Source organism: Ascidiella aspersa, chromosome 4 (assembly GCF_963924565.1).
Source record: "Ascidiella aspersa chromosome 4, kaAscAspe10.2, whole genome shotgun sequence".
NCBI classification, from domain to species: domain Eukaryota; kingdom Metazoa; phylum Chordata; class Ascidiacea; order Phlebobranchia; family Ascidiidae; genus Ascidiella; species Ascidiella aspersa.
In genome coordinates, this window is record NC_139450.1 from 30,482,645 (window position 1) to 30,497,305 (window position 14,661).

Genomic DNA, 14,661 nt, shown 5'->3' on the forward strand with positions numbered 1-14,661 from the left:
AACTACAGTGAGACGAAGTAGCGGTTAACATACAAACATAATCGCAGAATCCAGCGCCGCGAGAGAGCAGCGAAAACAACAACAACATAATAATAATAAATATATATATTTTTCGCGTAACCGTCGACGCCAAGCAAACGAAGGCATTTTTGTCAGGGCAATGACAAAGTTTGTTTTTTGTCGTTTCAAGTCACACCCAGCACAACACAACGGTACAAGTTTGAAAGACACATCCAGCAGTCCTTGAAATTTCGGCAGACTTCACGTCGTCGTTGCGTTTTGCGATTCGAAGAATTGCGAGGAGGTAAAAGGTAAGGAGAAAAAAGAAAGACTCGGAGGGGGGTAAAATCCACGCCCCCTCCCCATCGGTGTCACGAAAAAATTCGAAAAGCATTGCTTCCGGGGCCGCGATTGGTCGAGAAGGTTTGAGTCGCGTTAGTTTAAAAGGCGGCGTTGCGTTTGAAGTTGAACGACAAGTCTGGTTTTGGGGGTTAAACGAGGGGTGCCGACCGTTTACCCACTCCGGCCCCCGATAGTCGTTTATCATTGCGCGAAAGCGGGCGGCGTCGCCTTGCCAATTGCGCGCGTCGTCTTCTGTAGCCGTTCCAGCATGGCCAGACGCATTCCACAGCCAAGTCACACGCCAGAGACACATCAGGGCTAAAGCTTGCCTTCCACAGGTTGCCGATTTCGTCATCAGCGCTCAAGGTCCTTGGAATCGTGTCTGTGACGCCGCTGCTTTCTGGAGTGTCCCGGCGGCGACTTTCGCTTTCGCCCTTTCGAGCGAATTCCTGGGAGGCGGGTCCCGAGCAGCGTCGGCGCCGGTCCCTTGGCAGGGTCAGCGACGCCGGCTGAGAGCCCCACGGGCGTGGGCCCCACCCCTGCTGACGTCATAAGGCCACTGATGTCCATCGTGATTACAGGGCCGCGTTTTGCCGCTTGGGCTGTTGCTCGGGTTGGGGAACGAGGTAGGAATTGACTGGCGGGCAGGTTCGGGTTCTTGCCCTTGATTCTTCCCAGCTTGCCTGCGCCCTTTACCGTGAGGAAGCAGCCCTTGCACGAGAAGGACTCGTAGGTGTTCTGCCGGTTGGTGAGGATTCGCTCTTGGAAGCGGCACATCGACTTCTTGTACTTTCTCTGTGAGCAAAAAGAAAGGGGGGTTAAACCTCTGCCGGAATCTTTACAACAAAAGCAGTTTTGCAAAGCCAAAATGATCGAGTAGATCGACATCATCTTGATTAAGACGTTTCGATACGAGCTTGTATCATCTTCAGTTAATGTGTCGATCTACTCGACCTTTTTGGCTTTGCAATTTATTATCAAGCTCCATTACAGATCCGTGCATAGTTTACCCAAAATTATTTTATAAAGTCGTGCAGAACGAAATGAAGTTTGATTCGGCGTTTTGGTGCAAATACTTTAAAAAAAGAGTAAACAGGTAACTCGATCCTGCGCCTCAGCTTGTCGCATTGCTGCCGTTTTTCGAGCTGCATAGCAATCCTGTTTTCCAACTGTCCGCAATCCCCGGGGGATTACGTAATCCTAGGGGGGCTAGAAACGCGCAAAGCCGCGCCAAAGGGGCTTGTGGCTATATTAAGGCGAAGAGGGATTAGCCGTGACATCCAAAGACCGCATTAATTGCAATAGCGGCCTCTAGGTCTTGGAGTCGCCATTCACGCGCATGCCCGTGTCCCCTACTGGCCGAGACGCCTGGTGTCCGGTTCCAGCCAACACGTGCTAATGTTTGTACGCCGAGCCAGGCAGCCCGTCTCGGATTTCGCTCTTGCAGGCGGCCATTGTGCTCGAAAACGCTCGAAAGAGGGCGGCGGGTAAAAAGTGCAGGGTCAGGGCTGTTTGGTGCCCCAACACGGCCGGCTGCTGTTTGGGGGGGAGTGGTCGCGGTCAGGACGCCAGAATAGGGGCATTTGCGTGCCTGGCCATTGTCCGCGCTTTGGGTTCGGGACCCTGCGCGCGCCACCGCGTAACCCAATACCCCTGCGCAGCCTATCGTATGTCGGGCGGCGAAAAATAAAGCAGTAGCGTCGTGAAAAAATGCGGAAGCGATTTGGAAACAAACTTGCGGTCGCAACAATCTTTTATAGTGTGTATCGGAGAAAGGCCAACCTCTAGGCTTCACTGAGTCCTCAAGACCAGCGGGCCGGGTTTGGAAGGGCGGGGGGGCGGCGTCTTTGAAGTGTGCCGCGGCCCGCCTCGAGTTCGCAGCGCTGATGTTTATCGCGCCCGTTTCCCACTGTGTTTCGGGGTCGACTCCCGGCGACAAAAAACGATATCAACCCAAGCTCTCGGATAGCTGGCATTCCGACGACTTTTGAGTAAAGTGGACGCGCGACTTTCCGCCTTTTAGAGCCTCGAGACGTGCCAGTCGCGCCTGCCGCTTTGCGAAGTCCAGGTCGTAGCCAACCCATACGAGATAAACATCTCCGTTCGACTTATGCTATAGCGCCGCGTCGCGTGACACAGCTTGTAGTACACGGTTAGGGACGGTGGCACTTAGCGAAAAGCCCCTATTGTCGTCGTCGCGAGGCCCCGTTTTTCGGCAATCTGGCAATGAAGATAACACGCGATTTCTCATCGCAGCCAACAATGGTGCTGACGTGCGCGCGTAATCTCGAACCATTGTAAACGCTCGATTTGTTGGGGGGCGCGAAAGTGGGGCTATCTTCGTGGGTGACGCCCGCCACCCCCTACCTCGCATGCAAAGTGATCACACACTTTATAGCCCCCCACTGTGGGTGAAGAATGTGCCTGTTTTTTTGACGCGAACGGTGTCCATAAGTCATTATACTCGCTGTTGCCAGTCTTAGGCAAAACCAAACTCAGCAAAATAGTGTAAACTTTCAGCATCTTAATCTAATAACTCTTTATCAGTGGTGGACTTGAATGTTTTCACGCAAGTCAATTTACACTAGAGACTAGCGACGCGCTAAAAAATACATCAGCGCAGAGACACAGGTTCTTCAATTGTTACTGGAATTCTCGCTTGGTCTAAGCGCTATTTTCAACAGCCGTTTGTTAAAACCGCCTATTTAAAGCCTTCGCAGTGTCGCTTTTTGTTGCAATGCCTATATACGAAACCGCAAATCCATCTTGACATCGGAGCATAATGGTTGGAGGTTGTAGTAAGACGTAGTAAGAATATCAAAGCCCATACAGAAGATTCGATCGAATCGTTCAAAATGCTACCTACTTCTGTATGGGCTTTGATATTCTTATTACGTCTATCTTGACATCGCATAAGCCACTCGACCGGCGAAAGTTGCCCGCCATTTCATTGCACATGAACTTGTCAGCTCTTGCCTTCAACGCGGCACGAACTTGGGGCTTCGGGGGCGTCTGATCCGGCCCCAAGCGTCTTGGTCACGTCAGGCTTCACCGGGGATTAGCAAGTGGCAGAACGGACCCCCAGGCCCCCCTCGCCCTGGCGCGACTGGGTAAGTGTGCTCGGGGCGGGGAAGGGGCAAGGGGCATACCCGCGCCGGAAAGGCGTACATGGTGCCCCCTTGATCTTAGGGGCCAATTGAGCCACGAGGGCCTGAAAATGGGTCCGCGGCGCCAGAAACAACATTGTTTCGCTCCACGTAAGCTACAGGTTAAAAATAATGTCGTACAACGCGATTTAGAGCTACGAGGTTAAGCGCGACTTATGACAGGCGACTTTGCGCGTTCGCCAGGCAGCGGTGCTTTGATGAGTCGGCTAATTGCCCCCTTTAGGTCGCCGTATCTTTGCAGCGTGATTAGCGCCTTCGTTCGTGATTCACGATCGCGCCTGGCCCTTCCTTTAAGCATCCATCAGTCGCACTTTCTCAGCGTCCCTAATAGCGACTGTCGTTCGGCCCGGTGTCGAAATACAATCGTCCAGGGCGACGAGGCAGCGAATTAGCGCTCAGGGCCGCTCGCCGAAGCCAAATGAAGGGTTGGCGGCAAATTATCGGTCATCAGAGCCACCTTGAACCCAAAGTCCCACGTCACTCAAGCCCTATGGCCCCTGTCTTTCGCCTTTCTGGGGGGAAGTCGTTCTTCCCTCGAACGCAAAAGCAATGGGCAAGGTGCGGAAGTAGCACTCAAAGTGGTTTAATTGAGACCGCTTCTAAAGCAATTAAGGCCAGCGTCGGATTTAAACAGTGTTGTGTATACTGTTGTGTTGGTCAATATACAAGGGGCCATGGGCGGGCCTAAGATAACCTTTCGACAATGTTTTTTTCTCGCGTCTGCGTTTACACGCGATTGTCGCGTTACTTTTTCGAGTGGCGACACGGGTCCTAAAAATGCGCGAAAATTTATTGAGCGTAACTCGCCTTAAGGATAGGCGACCTGGGAAAGGACAAGCTCTGGGGTGTGGCCTTGTTGTCTGAGCTGCCCCGCTTGCACGATTTTGCTGTTTTAGCGACCTCTGTAAATTTCCGCCCGAAAACTTTTGAACTGAACCTATACCGCTTGATGTGAGCGTTGTGCCGAATTAAAACGCGGACTTATTATTCGCGCGATACGGGGGTCCCCATGGGGTAACTATTTCCCCCAGGGTGCATAGTGGGGCGCCTAACCGTGGCGGGGGTCCCTGAAAATTGCCCTATAGGACGCTTTTCACCATCCCCGGGAATTAAATTAAAGCGGCTGCGCACAAAGGCTTTCACCCCCAAAAAGAAAAATAAATTGTTTGCGCTGTCAAAAACGAAGTATATAGATGTAAGGAGAGAGAAAGCGCGTCGAAAATAACACGCTGATGTATGATCGGCGAAACGAGAATTCGCTACATTTTCGCCTGGCGGATTTCGCTGGCCCTTGTTGGTTTTGCCGATAAAGCGACCGCCCTTGAATATGACAGGGCCCTACGCGCGTTGTGTACACGAGCTGTTCCGCTGACGTGCGACCTTGTTTTGTGGCCTTCAGCGAGGGCTTTAGCGCGAAAGACAACTTTTGCTTTTCGTGCGTCCGGAATAGCACTTGTGTATTTCCGACGCGATTTTTTGCGTGCCGCTAAACGCAACTAAATCTCTCTGAATATAGCGATGACGAAACAACGCCACTTAAACACGCAAATAGTCTTGGAAATTACAAGCAAACTTGAGTGGATTTAAACACTGTGGAGTTTTGCCAATCGTGCTTTTTAGGCTGTTATGCAAACGTGCTTTTCTAATCGGTGATTTGAATGGAGATTCGATAAAGTGACTTCAATTTTAAATACACAAATAGGCTTGAAATTTAACCCAACAATAAAAGTCAAGTATAGATTTAAACTCTGTAGCAGTTTACAAATCGTGCCCATTTTTTAACATAATTGTCGACGAATTTTTTAAGCTATTATACAAAACACGCTTTTTAGTGGGTGAATTAAATAGGAATTTAAATGCGATAAAACTGACACGGTTAGATTTGCAATTCAATTTTAACGCCTTTGTTAGCGAAAAGGTTTTGTTACAACGTCTGTCTTTTTCCAGCGCACTTAAAGAAAAGACCCTTTTCCCTAAAGCCCTGGCCAACGGGGCAAGAAAAAAGGCTGACCACTGCACGAATGGTCATTAAGGTCAGCCACTGATTGTCAAACTACGGGGCCCGGTTTCCGCGTCAGGGTCGCCGCCCAGCACTATGACGCAGATCGGGGGGCAATTAATGTCGCGTGTCGCCCACGGTCACCGCTGGGGGGCGCTGCACGTCGCGCTCGGCACAAATTGGGGGCCTCCGAGTTGTGAAGCTTTATGGTTTATTGTAGGAGATAATTGTCGCAGGCGAAGCGTTGCTTTTGTCAAAACCACGCCGGGACGATTTAGCCGAATCGCAAGGAAGCGTTTTCGCTTTTACCAGGAATTGACACGTTAGCGCTGCGACCCAGAGTCGACCTTACAGCAGGTCGGGAAAATTCACCGAGTTTATATGTCTCCTGAGAATATATTATATTTTCCTCAGAAATGAACTCGATAGAAATACTAAAGCAATTATATTCAATTAAACCGACATTTCGCTGTTTACAGAGGTTTCGGCAATACCTCATGCAATCATTAGTGTGAGTATTTTTACTGAAATTACCATAAAAAACGTGTATTGTGTTCCAAAGGACTCGATAGGCGTTAAGGTTTAGCGACGATTGTATTTATTTAAAAAAAGATCGATTTCGATATTATTATTTTTAATTTTTTTGGTGAGGTAAAATAAACAATAAACATATTCTCATTTATCATATCGACCAAACTCCCCTAAAATGGACTCGATAAGCGTTAAGGTTTTTCGGCCATTGTTTCCATGTAAAAAAAATGACTTTTCGATATTTGATTTTTATTCTGATAAATATTTTTTTAATTTTTATAAGGAGGTAAAAAAAAGCTATTCTCATTTCTCATTTCGACCAAATTTGACTGAAAAACATCGACTCAAACTTCAAAGGTTCTGCAGCGAAAAGTGACCAACATCTTTGCACACCATATCTTAAAACTAAGAAATGTATGGATAAGGATTCTTACCTTGGCTTTGACTTTTCCCTGCTTTGTAACGCACAGGTATCTTCCGGACTCGACTCCCCGTATCGTGAGCACTCCGTCGTTCTGAACGCTCCTCACTTCCAAGATGGCTGCAACAAAACGCACACACAATTAGCTTTGTATGCAACACATATGTAAGAAATCTATACCGCAGACAGTATTAAGAGAAATTAAAATTTGCGGGTAACTTGAAATGGATTTGTAGACTTAAAGCAGGAAATAGTTTCATCAAAGCAGGAAAATAGTAACACTGTCAAAGCCCAAACAGAAGTTGGTATCATTTTGAAAGTTTTGGTAACTCTTTATTTATTTCTAACAATGGATAAAGAGTTACTCGAAACGTTAAAAATGAACCTACTTCTTTGTGGGCTTTGATATTCTTACTACGTCTTACTACAACCTCCAACCATTACGCTCCCAAACAGGAAATATTTTTTAGAGTAAATAGAAAACTTGTTTCGCTGTGTAAAACAGACATCTTAAGCGTCTGTAAAACAAACAAACAAACACGCAGTAAAACGCTACATATCAATTGCGGTTTGAAATCAGCAACTCTATAGGAGCGTTTCGTCTCGCACAATTCCAACACAGAGACCCAAAGGTGCTGTGCTGCAAATTACCGCCGTTTTTACATTGTCCCAGTCGCTATAGATTACAAAGGCTGACACAGTAAGGCCATTTGGGGATTGGTCGTAATACGCACTTCGGTCTCGTTTCTGTTTTCAATCACAGGAACAAGTCGCCATTAGTGCGCAATTGTTTCATTTCCTTCGGGGCCTTGTGCGCTCACAATGGCGGCCGCGATGTCTCGTGGGGCCACGCGACCCATTACTGATACCGAGGACGCGCGCTGCAGGTATTAGGCACGAAAAATTACATGCTTATTGGCGAGCGGACGCGCAATTACGTTTCCCCTGACCGACACTCTAAACAACGGCCGCTGGCTTGCTTTTAACGCCACTCCGGGAGGATTAACGTTATTGTTAGATCTTTGGTGCCATTACATTTCGCATTTTGCATCGTATAGGTAATCCCGGACCGCCGACAAAGTGGATTTGCGTGTACTTGGACGTGTCGCCAGCTTTCTACGTCTATGAGTGCGTGCCAATATAGAGTTATTTTTCGAGAAACCTGGGAATTCTTTACCGGGGAGTTTCCGCGACCTTTGGCGGAATAATTTGGAACGCCGCTCGCGATTATTTTTTCAATTTTCCACGCCCACATTGGAGGCGTTTGTGTACTCGATGTTTGCGGTCGAGTTTCCCCGCCTTAGCAAAATTTCCGCGGCTTTAATTGGCTTTGTAATTATCCCTTAATGTGTCACCATACTCCTTATTCGCAAGGCCACAAAGAGCTATTTTCCAGCAATATATTGCGAAACCTAACCAAACCGTGTAGAAGAAGTAAATCGAGAATGAACGGGAAAACCAGTTCAACGCCAAAGCAATCACCTGTCTACGTGTAACCGCCGTCAGCACGATTTTCGAACCAAAACAACCCGTAGCCGGGCCTATTGTGACGTCACGGAGGCGGCTTGCTTGTAAGGCGGCGCCTAATTGCAAGGTGGCGAGCGGGCTTAGGGTGCGAAATAACAAGCGCGGCGCAAAGTATCAGTAAAAGAGGCCTTGTTCGCCGGGCAGCAAAGCGCCTATTCGCCGCTGGCTTAGCGTCGTAGTTTGTCGGGGTCAAGCGCAATAAGCAGCGATTTTTCCCAGAAGCAGAGTTTCCCATCTGGCGTGGAGCCGGTGGTTAATGATCGCCTGATGGGGATTTATTGCTAATAACCAGCTCGGACCTCTCGAGTGCGCGGGCGCAAAGTTAAAGAATCAGCCGCGCGGTTTCCGATGTCGTCCAGTCAAACAGCCTCCCCTTAATTCGTATTGTAGCGAGATCGAAGCCTTTAGCACATGAAAACGGGAATTATTGGGCCGCGGAAGTTTACGACCAAGATAGGTTATGAATCTTAAATCGTCGTGATTTTCAATTGGGAAGCGACCGCGGTCTGGGCCCTGTCTGTCAGCTGCGCATCAGGATGTTGCCAGTGCGCTCTGCAAACTCGACTTTTCACTCACTCCCCGCGACATTGAACTTGTCTGCAGCCCAGCAAAGGAAATGAAGCGCCACGGCGCTGTGCGACCCCAGACAGGCGAGCTAATTGCGAGCGAAACGACTGCTGGCTTCTGGCTGTTGGCCGAGACTTGTCGCCATATTTTATACATCGACGTGATTTGGCTTGCTGCCTCTTGCCATAACGCGCTGCGGTTTCGTTGTGAAATAAAAAACGCCATTTAAATTGCCTATTTCCTGCGCATCGCTTACTGCCGAAGGTTTCGAGTCCTGTATAGGCGGAGGACAGTGCGGTTATTGTAGATTGGGTATGCAAGGCTGTAATTGAAACGGTCGGTAAGTTACAGTATTGTAAGTGTGGCCATGAATCAGCCTTCGCATTTGGGTCAGGACGCCCGACGGGGCTGGCTTTCCCACGACGATGACTTTCGTCGCAAGAATGCCCGATAGCGAAAGGATTTTTTTTCACAATTTTTCAAAGCGCATGTCGGCGGAACAGCTGCGTTAGGTACGAGCACACAAAACGAGCAAAATATACCCTCTATATAGTCGGTCAACCATCCAATCCCGAGGTTTGCTTAACCTTTGAGATCCGGCAAAATATGGGCCTGGTATGGCAAACAACCCTAAAGTTAACTAAAAACTCGTTTTTTACCTTCCTATGGAATAAACCGTGGACGAGAATCAGCGAATTCTTTTTTTTTTTCACGCCACGTCAGGACATGATGGATTGCGCAATGAGGCGGCGAAAGCGTCAACAGCCTGCCCCCGACCCCCGTAACCCCGCAGTTGTTTCAGCTTCACCCCGGGGTCCCTGTTTACACGCGACCGGGAGGGGGGTCGCACTTTTACCGTGTGGGGTAAACGCGCGTGTGTCTTGACGGACGCGAGCGACGGACGTGCGTATTTTGGTTTTCGGTCGGACAGGACGCATGTGATCTGCTCACGTGACCATAAATCCGAATTAAACCCATTGTATAGACCAGGGGTTTTTTAAATGGGGTCCATTGACCCCTTGGAGTTCGTGAACTAATTTTAGGGTCCATGAAGGCCAAATTGAAATATTATTGTATATTCAAGAATTAACCAATTTTTCCAAAAAAAAGGGTTTAATAAAGAATAAATCGTTTTACCACTGAATGTATTTAGACTCTATTTGACTTAAATCATCTGCATATTTCTGAAAGTCGATTTAATTTTGACGTCGATTTATCATTTTTGGAAATTTATTACAGACCGGGTTCCAAGCGAAACAAAAAAAAAATTAGGGGTAAAAAAAAGTTGAAAAAAAAATTAAAAAAGTTGAGTAGAAAAAAAAAAGTTGAGTAGCCCTGCTATAGAGACTCCGAGGTTTGCGTAGGCGAAGCGGGAGGTTGCAGACACAACTACCGGTGCTCACGCAGGGAGTTTGCGAACCGGGCTTTCGTCCGGTGCGTGTGAGTTCGAGGTCTTTACTTCATATTGCAACACACACCGCGACACCTTGCCTATGTTGTATTTCGATTTCGTCAGGTGGCCATTACCTCGCGTTTGATCCAACGCCAATCCGACAATTGGATTTGTCTCATTTCGCGTTTTCACACCCAATAAACTCCAAACAGTCTCGCTCTCTAGCTTTTTTTCTAAATCACAAATTGCGGAGCAGAAATGAAAATTCTCGCCCAGTCCCCATGATTTGGCTATAATTTCGCGGGCCGGTCGCACGAGTTTGTTATTTCGGCCGGCCAAGGCGCATTCCAAGGCATTATCGGGGGCGAGCTGCTGTATACGTTTTCCCCGATATCTGTATTTTCGTTTCCAGGATGGGATTTGCGGGCGGCGACCGCAGGACGCTTTGTCGCTTGGCCCGGTTGTCACAACGCGGCCACACAGCGGCCCCGTAACACCGGTCGCGTGCCTCACGTTTAAGCAAACACGAGAAGGGACGGCACGCAAGTCCACATCGCCGTGCGCTATTTTCGACACTTGCCCGTCGGCTTAGGGCCTTTAAGACGTCGCACATCCCTCGTTTATCGGCTCACCGCATAAAACACACTCGAAGGGCGCCGTCCGCAAGACAAATATTGGTCAGTGTAAGGGGGGGAGCCTGTAGCTCAATGTCACGTCTTTGGAGGCGACTGGGACTTCGCCAGGCGCCCCGGCCGTGCTGTGAAGTAGACACGCCGGCCCATCCCTGCCCAGCACCCCTTTTCCCGGCGATTTTCCCACGACAGGGGGTATGTACGCCTTGATTGGACGCGCCACAAAAAGGTCTTTTAAAAGTTGCTGTCCTCGAGGGTGGCCTGTCAAGACATCTCGGCGCAGACAAAGCCTGTCCAGTGGTGACGGGTTAAACAATGCGCCCTGTTTTGCAAACACTCGAAACGCCTCAGCGCGTTGCTTTTCTGCCACGTACATTTGCACATGTAGGCTCTGCGGTCGTTTTGAACCCGACGCCGATCGCCGTTTTATCGCGCTTATCGGCGGCGCGCTGTCAATTACACCTTAATGCCCCGCCTCTGATATACCGCCGCCCGTGTCGCGTCTAGTTTCGAAATACACCACGCGTCGACGCTTGGCGAAGTATTAATACACTCTTCTCGTATGGCAAACGGCGAAGACGGCACGTTGAGTTGTTTGCGAAAGACTGAAGAGTTGGGGCAACCTTATCCGCCTCTACAAAGCTCTATTTGTAAAGGTATACAAGCGCCTAGAGCATGCCTCATTAAAATGTTGTTTGTACCGCATTTTGCTCGATAAGAATAATTGGAAATTGAGAAGTAAAAGCTAAAAAATTGATTTTAATTTACTCGGCAGAATAGCAGTTAACAGAAATCGCTTTCTTGGTGTAAACGAAGTTAAAAAACGCGTCTTGGCAGCAGTTACAAGCCACACTGAGCGTAAGGGTCATTATCACCAGCCCCTTACTACACGTTAGGGTAAAAATTCACTTTAAATTTAAACACAAGATTAAGGACGTAGTAAGAACATCAAAGCCCATAAAGAAGTAGATATCATTTTAAAAGTGTCGAATAACTCTTTATTCAATTTCAATAATGTCATTTTACAAATGAATAAAGTTATTCGAAACGTTTAAAATGCTACCGACTTCTGTATAGGCTTTTATACAACACAATACACGTTTTTTTTTATAATATTAAGGACGTTTTAAACATCAGTTTACTTACTGTATTTGGAGGCCTTGTGCGATTGCTCTCCATAGACTTTGTTCTTCTTCATGGCAATGTGGAATGAGGATCCATGCTTGGAGTAGAACCTCTGTTTGCGCGGGGATGTGTACTCGAATCCCGGCGATCGGCTGTTGTTGTTCAGGGGATTGGTGAGGTTGACTTTTTCAGCAGAATCTTCCTTCTTCCCTTTGTTCTTTCGCTTCTTCCCCTTGCCCCTCCTCTTCTTGCCTTTATTCTTCTTGCGCTTCTTCTTGTTCTTCTTGCCCTTGCGTCTCTTGCTCTTGCTCTTGCTCTTGCTCTTGCTCTTGCTCTTAGTCTTCTTCGTCTTCTTTTTCTCTTCCGCTTCGTCCACGGAGCGCTTCGTCTTGAACGACGCGAGAAAAGTTGAAGATTCTGCGCTGAAAAAGTCCGAGGATTGGAAGAGGATCGGATACGAGATGGTGGCGGCTCCCAGATGTCGCTCCACGGTCGGAGGACTCAGGAGTTGCCTGGCAACGGCGACGCTCATAGTCTCTTCCCGAACGCTGCGTCGCTTGGATGGGGCAGTACTGGCTTGCTGCGTGAACCACAGCAGAACGAAAACGACAAGGGTTAGGAGGAAATTAAGCCGCGGCAGTCGAGACCGCCGTTGCTCTTGCTTTCTGTGTTGAGTCGACGTTGTTGTTGTTGTTGTTGTAGTTGTTCTTGTTTCTGCAATAGCGTCGTTCAAGCGGTTAGTAGGTAACTTCGAATGCGGCAAAGAACAGTTCGTATCGGCGGGGAGTCTCGTCCTTTGGGGAAGCGATGATGATAAAGCGGCTTTAACCTGGCTGTTCTCGCCCGCTAGTCGTCGGCTTTTAGCGGCGCGAATCAACATGGTGCTCATTTCTCGGCCGCTTGCGAAAGTGCAAAAGCGGCAGGTGAGCTGGTCTCTCGAGTTGCGGAGTGCGATTTCGATCGGTTCCATTAGGGTCGCTTTTGGCTCTCGGCCCGCGACGCTCTCGATGGCAGGTAAGGCAAGGAATCTCTGCGTTATTCCCGCTCGATCTATTACAGGAAGGCTTTGTGGGACGCCGGGTAGGCAGCAGGGCACATCGAATACTGGCCGGCTCTGTCGTCGTCCTGGGCGCTTTTAGCTGCTTTTAATCCGGCCAACAGACTCGGGCGCTGTTCACGGCTTTACAGACAATTCACCTTTTTCTTTCTTCAGTCGCTTGCTTGCTTCGGTAAGCCGACACCTGGCGACAGGATTTCAAGGCAAATTGCTACGTTTAATACGGGACTCAGGTGCAATTCAGGCGCCGCTCACTGGATCTCTGTGGAAAGACAAAACAAAGTTGCAATGGCAAAACGTTACTTGAATGCCGGTCAAACTCAGCTGACCTGCCTCCCTTTGAAAACCTGCCTGCTGCTCGAGTGCTAATCTCCTCGGTATTAATTTGTAAGCCCGTCGCCACAATAAAAGGCCGAAATGTTAAAACACTCGAGCCCTATGCTCTTTAGTCGCGCGACTGTATCGCTATCTAAGCGGCCCCCGAATGAAATCCAGCGGTCGCCGGTCCTGAGAGCCACTCGACACGCCACTTAAACGTTGCCTTTTCCTCTGATCGCGAGCATTGCGCGCGTACAACCTCTCCTATGCTTTTACACCGACTGGGCGCTGATACATCGGGTCGCCGGTCAGTCGCTCAGCGGCCGATCAAGCCTCCTAATCCCGCCAATTAATCGCAGCGACTGCGATGCGGGACACAGCACTGACAAGGGATCGAACGAAATCCGTGCGCAACCCAAATTTCCGCGCGGCCCATAGCGGCGCGCGCAACAAACTCGCAACACAATAACGTCCAGCTGCGTGCAACGCTGCCAAGACCAGACCTGCCGTGTGCCGTTTCTTTTTTGCTAAAAAACAACTACCCCTACACACAGCGAGCTGCTTTAATAAAGTCTGCAGCGTCCTTATTTTTTTATACTCATATGCTCGGCAGTAATGCTCGGCCGCTGCCTTGCCGCCAAACTGACACGCACAGCCAAGAACCGGCATTTAAATACGCCGGAGTGTTCCTGGAAAGGCGAAAAAGTCGACCGCACTGCTTGCGCACACATGTTTCCATTGTCAATGTAAAACAGCACAATGATCGCGTGTAGGCGTATGCGGTCGCTCAGGCTGACTGACATCCAGGTCGTCTGCAAGCCACCTTTAAATACCAGGCTTCGTTTTTCTTTCCTACAGGAAAACTCACCTTCAAACGGCTGCCAATAAGCGTCGCGCCTATGAGAGCGCACAAGTGTGTTCATACGCACCAAAAATACAGATATCTATTTTGATTGAGTGACGCCGAGGCCTTTACTCAACGCTGGCGCAAGACTTGGGCGCTGCTGGCTCTCTCTACCCGAAGCGTGTTGACGGCAAATATTGTAAGTATAGCAAATATTGTAAGCCGCCCCCCATCCTTCGCTATAGCCCTGTTGCGCGTGCCTGGCTAAACACTATTTGCGCTGCCATAGTCCACTGCATATAGAAACTTGCCTTAAATTGCCCGGGTCACCGCCGCGGCACAAATAACATTTTGATGCCGGGCTGGCGAGCGTCGTCTCTTATATATGGACGGAGCAATCGCCTGACCGACTAACCTGCCATTATAAACCCGAATTTCGGCGGCGTTTACATGCGAGCGAACATTAGCTTTCGCGCCGCAGCAGCGCATTATCCGACGGCCTTTTTCTGACGATTGCGGCTTCGGTTCGCGCCGCAAGGCCTTATTACGGTTTATGCTGATTCGTACCTATCTATCGCGCCTATAATTGTCGCCGTGCGGTGTTGCCGAGGCCTATGGCCCAAAGACTGCCCTCCTGTGCGCCTTTTTCCCGTCGGGCGGCGAAAAAGGGATGCCGGCGAAATTGCCGAGGGACCTTGTCGTGTTTTCCTTTTTAAATGTACGTTCAATCGTGTTGGA

The 14,661-nt window shown here is 49.0% G+C and overlaps 1 protein-coding gene across 1 annotated transcript; it reads right to left on the bottom strand.

Annotated features, from left to right (window-relative positions):
* Positions 1-696: 696 nt before the first annotated feature.
* Positions 697-13,006, bottom strand: LOC146157438 (uncharacterized). Its single transcript, XM_083388210.1, has 3 exons — positions 11,726-13,006; positions 6,474-6,580; positions 697-1,137 (listed from the first exon to the last, which is right to left on the bottom strand). Exons 1-3 carry the CDS (start codon positions 12,672-12,674, stop codon positions 697-699), a joined length of 1,497 nt encoding a protein of 498 aa, XP_083244336.1. The 5' UTR covers positions 12,675-13,006.
* Between the last annotated feature and the right edge of the window lie 1,655 nt (positions 13,007-14,661).

What these genes read in the sequence shown, in the direction of transcription:
- LOC146157438 (XM_083388210.1), bottom strand. Translation starts at nt 12,674, where the DNA reads ATGGAACCGATCGAAATCGCACTCCGCAACTCGAGAGACCAGCTCACC. An exon ending in GCACAAGGCCTCCAAATACA is followed by an intron (nt 6,581 to 11,725) that starts GTAAGTAAACTG and finishes GTTTTGTTGCAG; the next exon opens with CCATCTTGGAAGTGAGGAGC. An exon ending in AGGGAAAAGTCAAAGCCAAG is followed by an intron (nt 1,138 to 6,473) that starts GTAAGAATCCTT and finishes TTTTGCTCACAG; the next exon opens with AGAAAGTACAAGAAGTCGAT.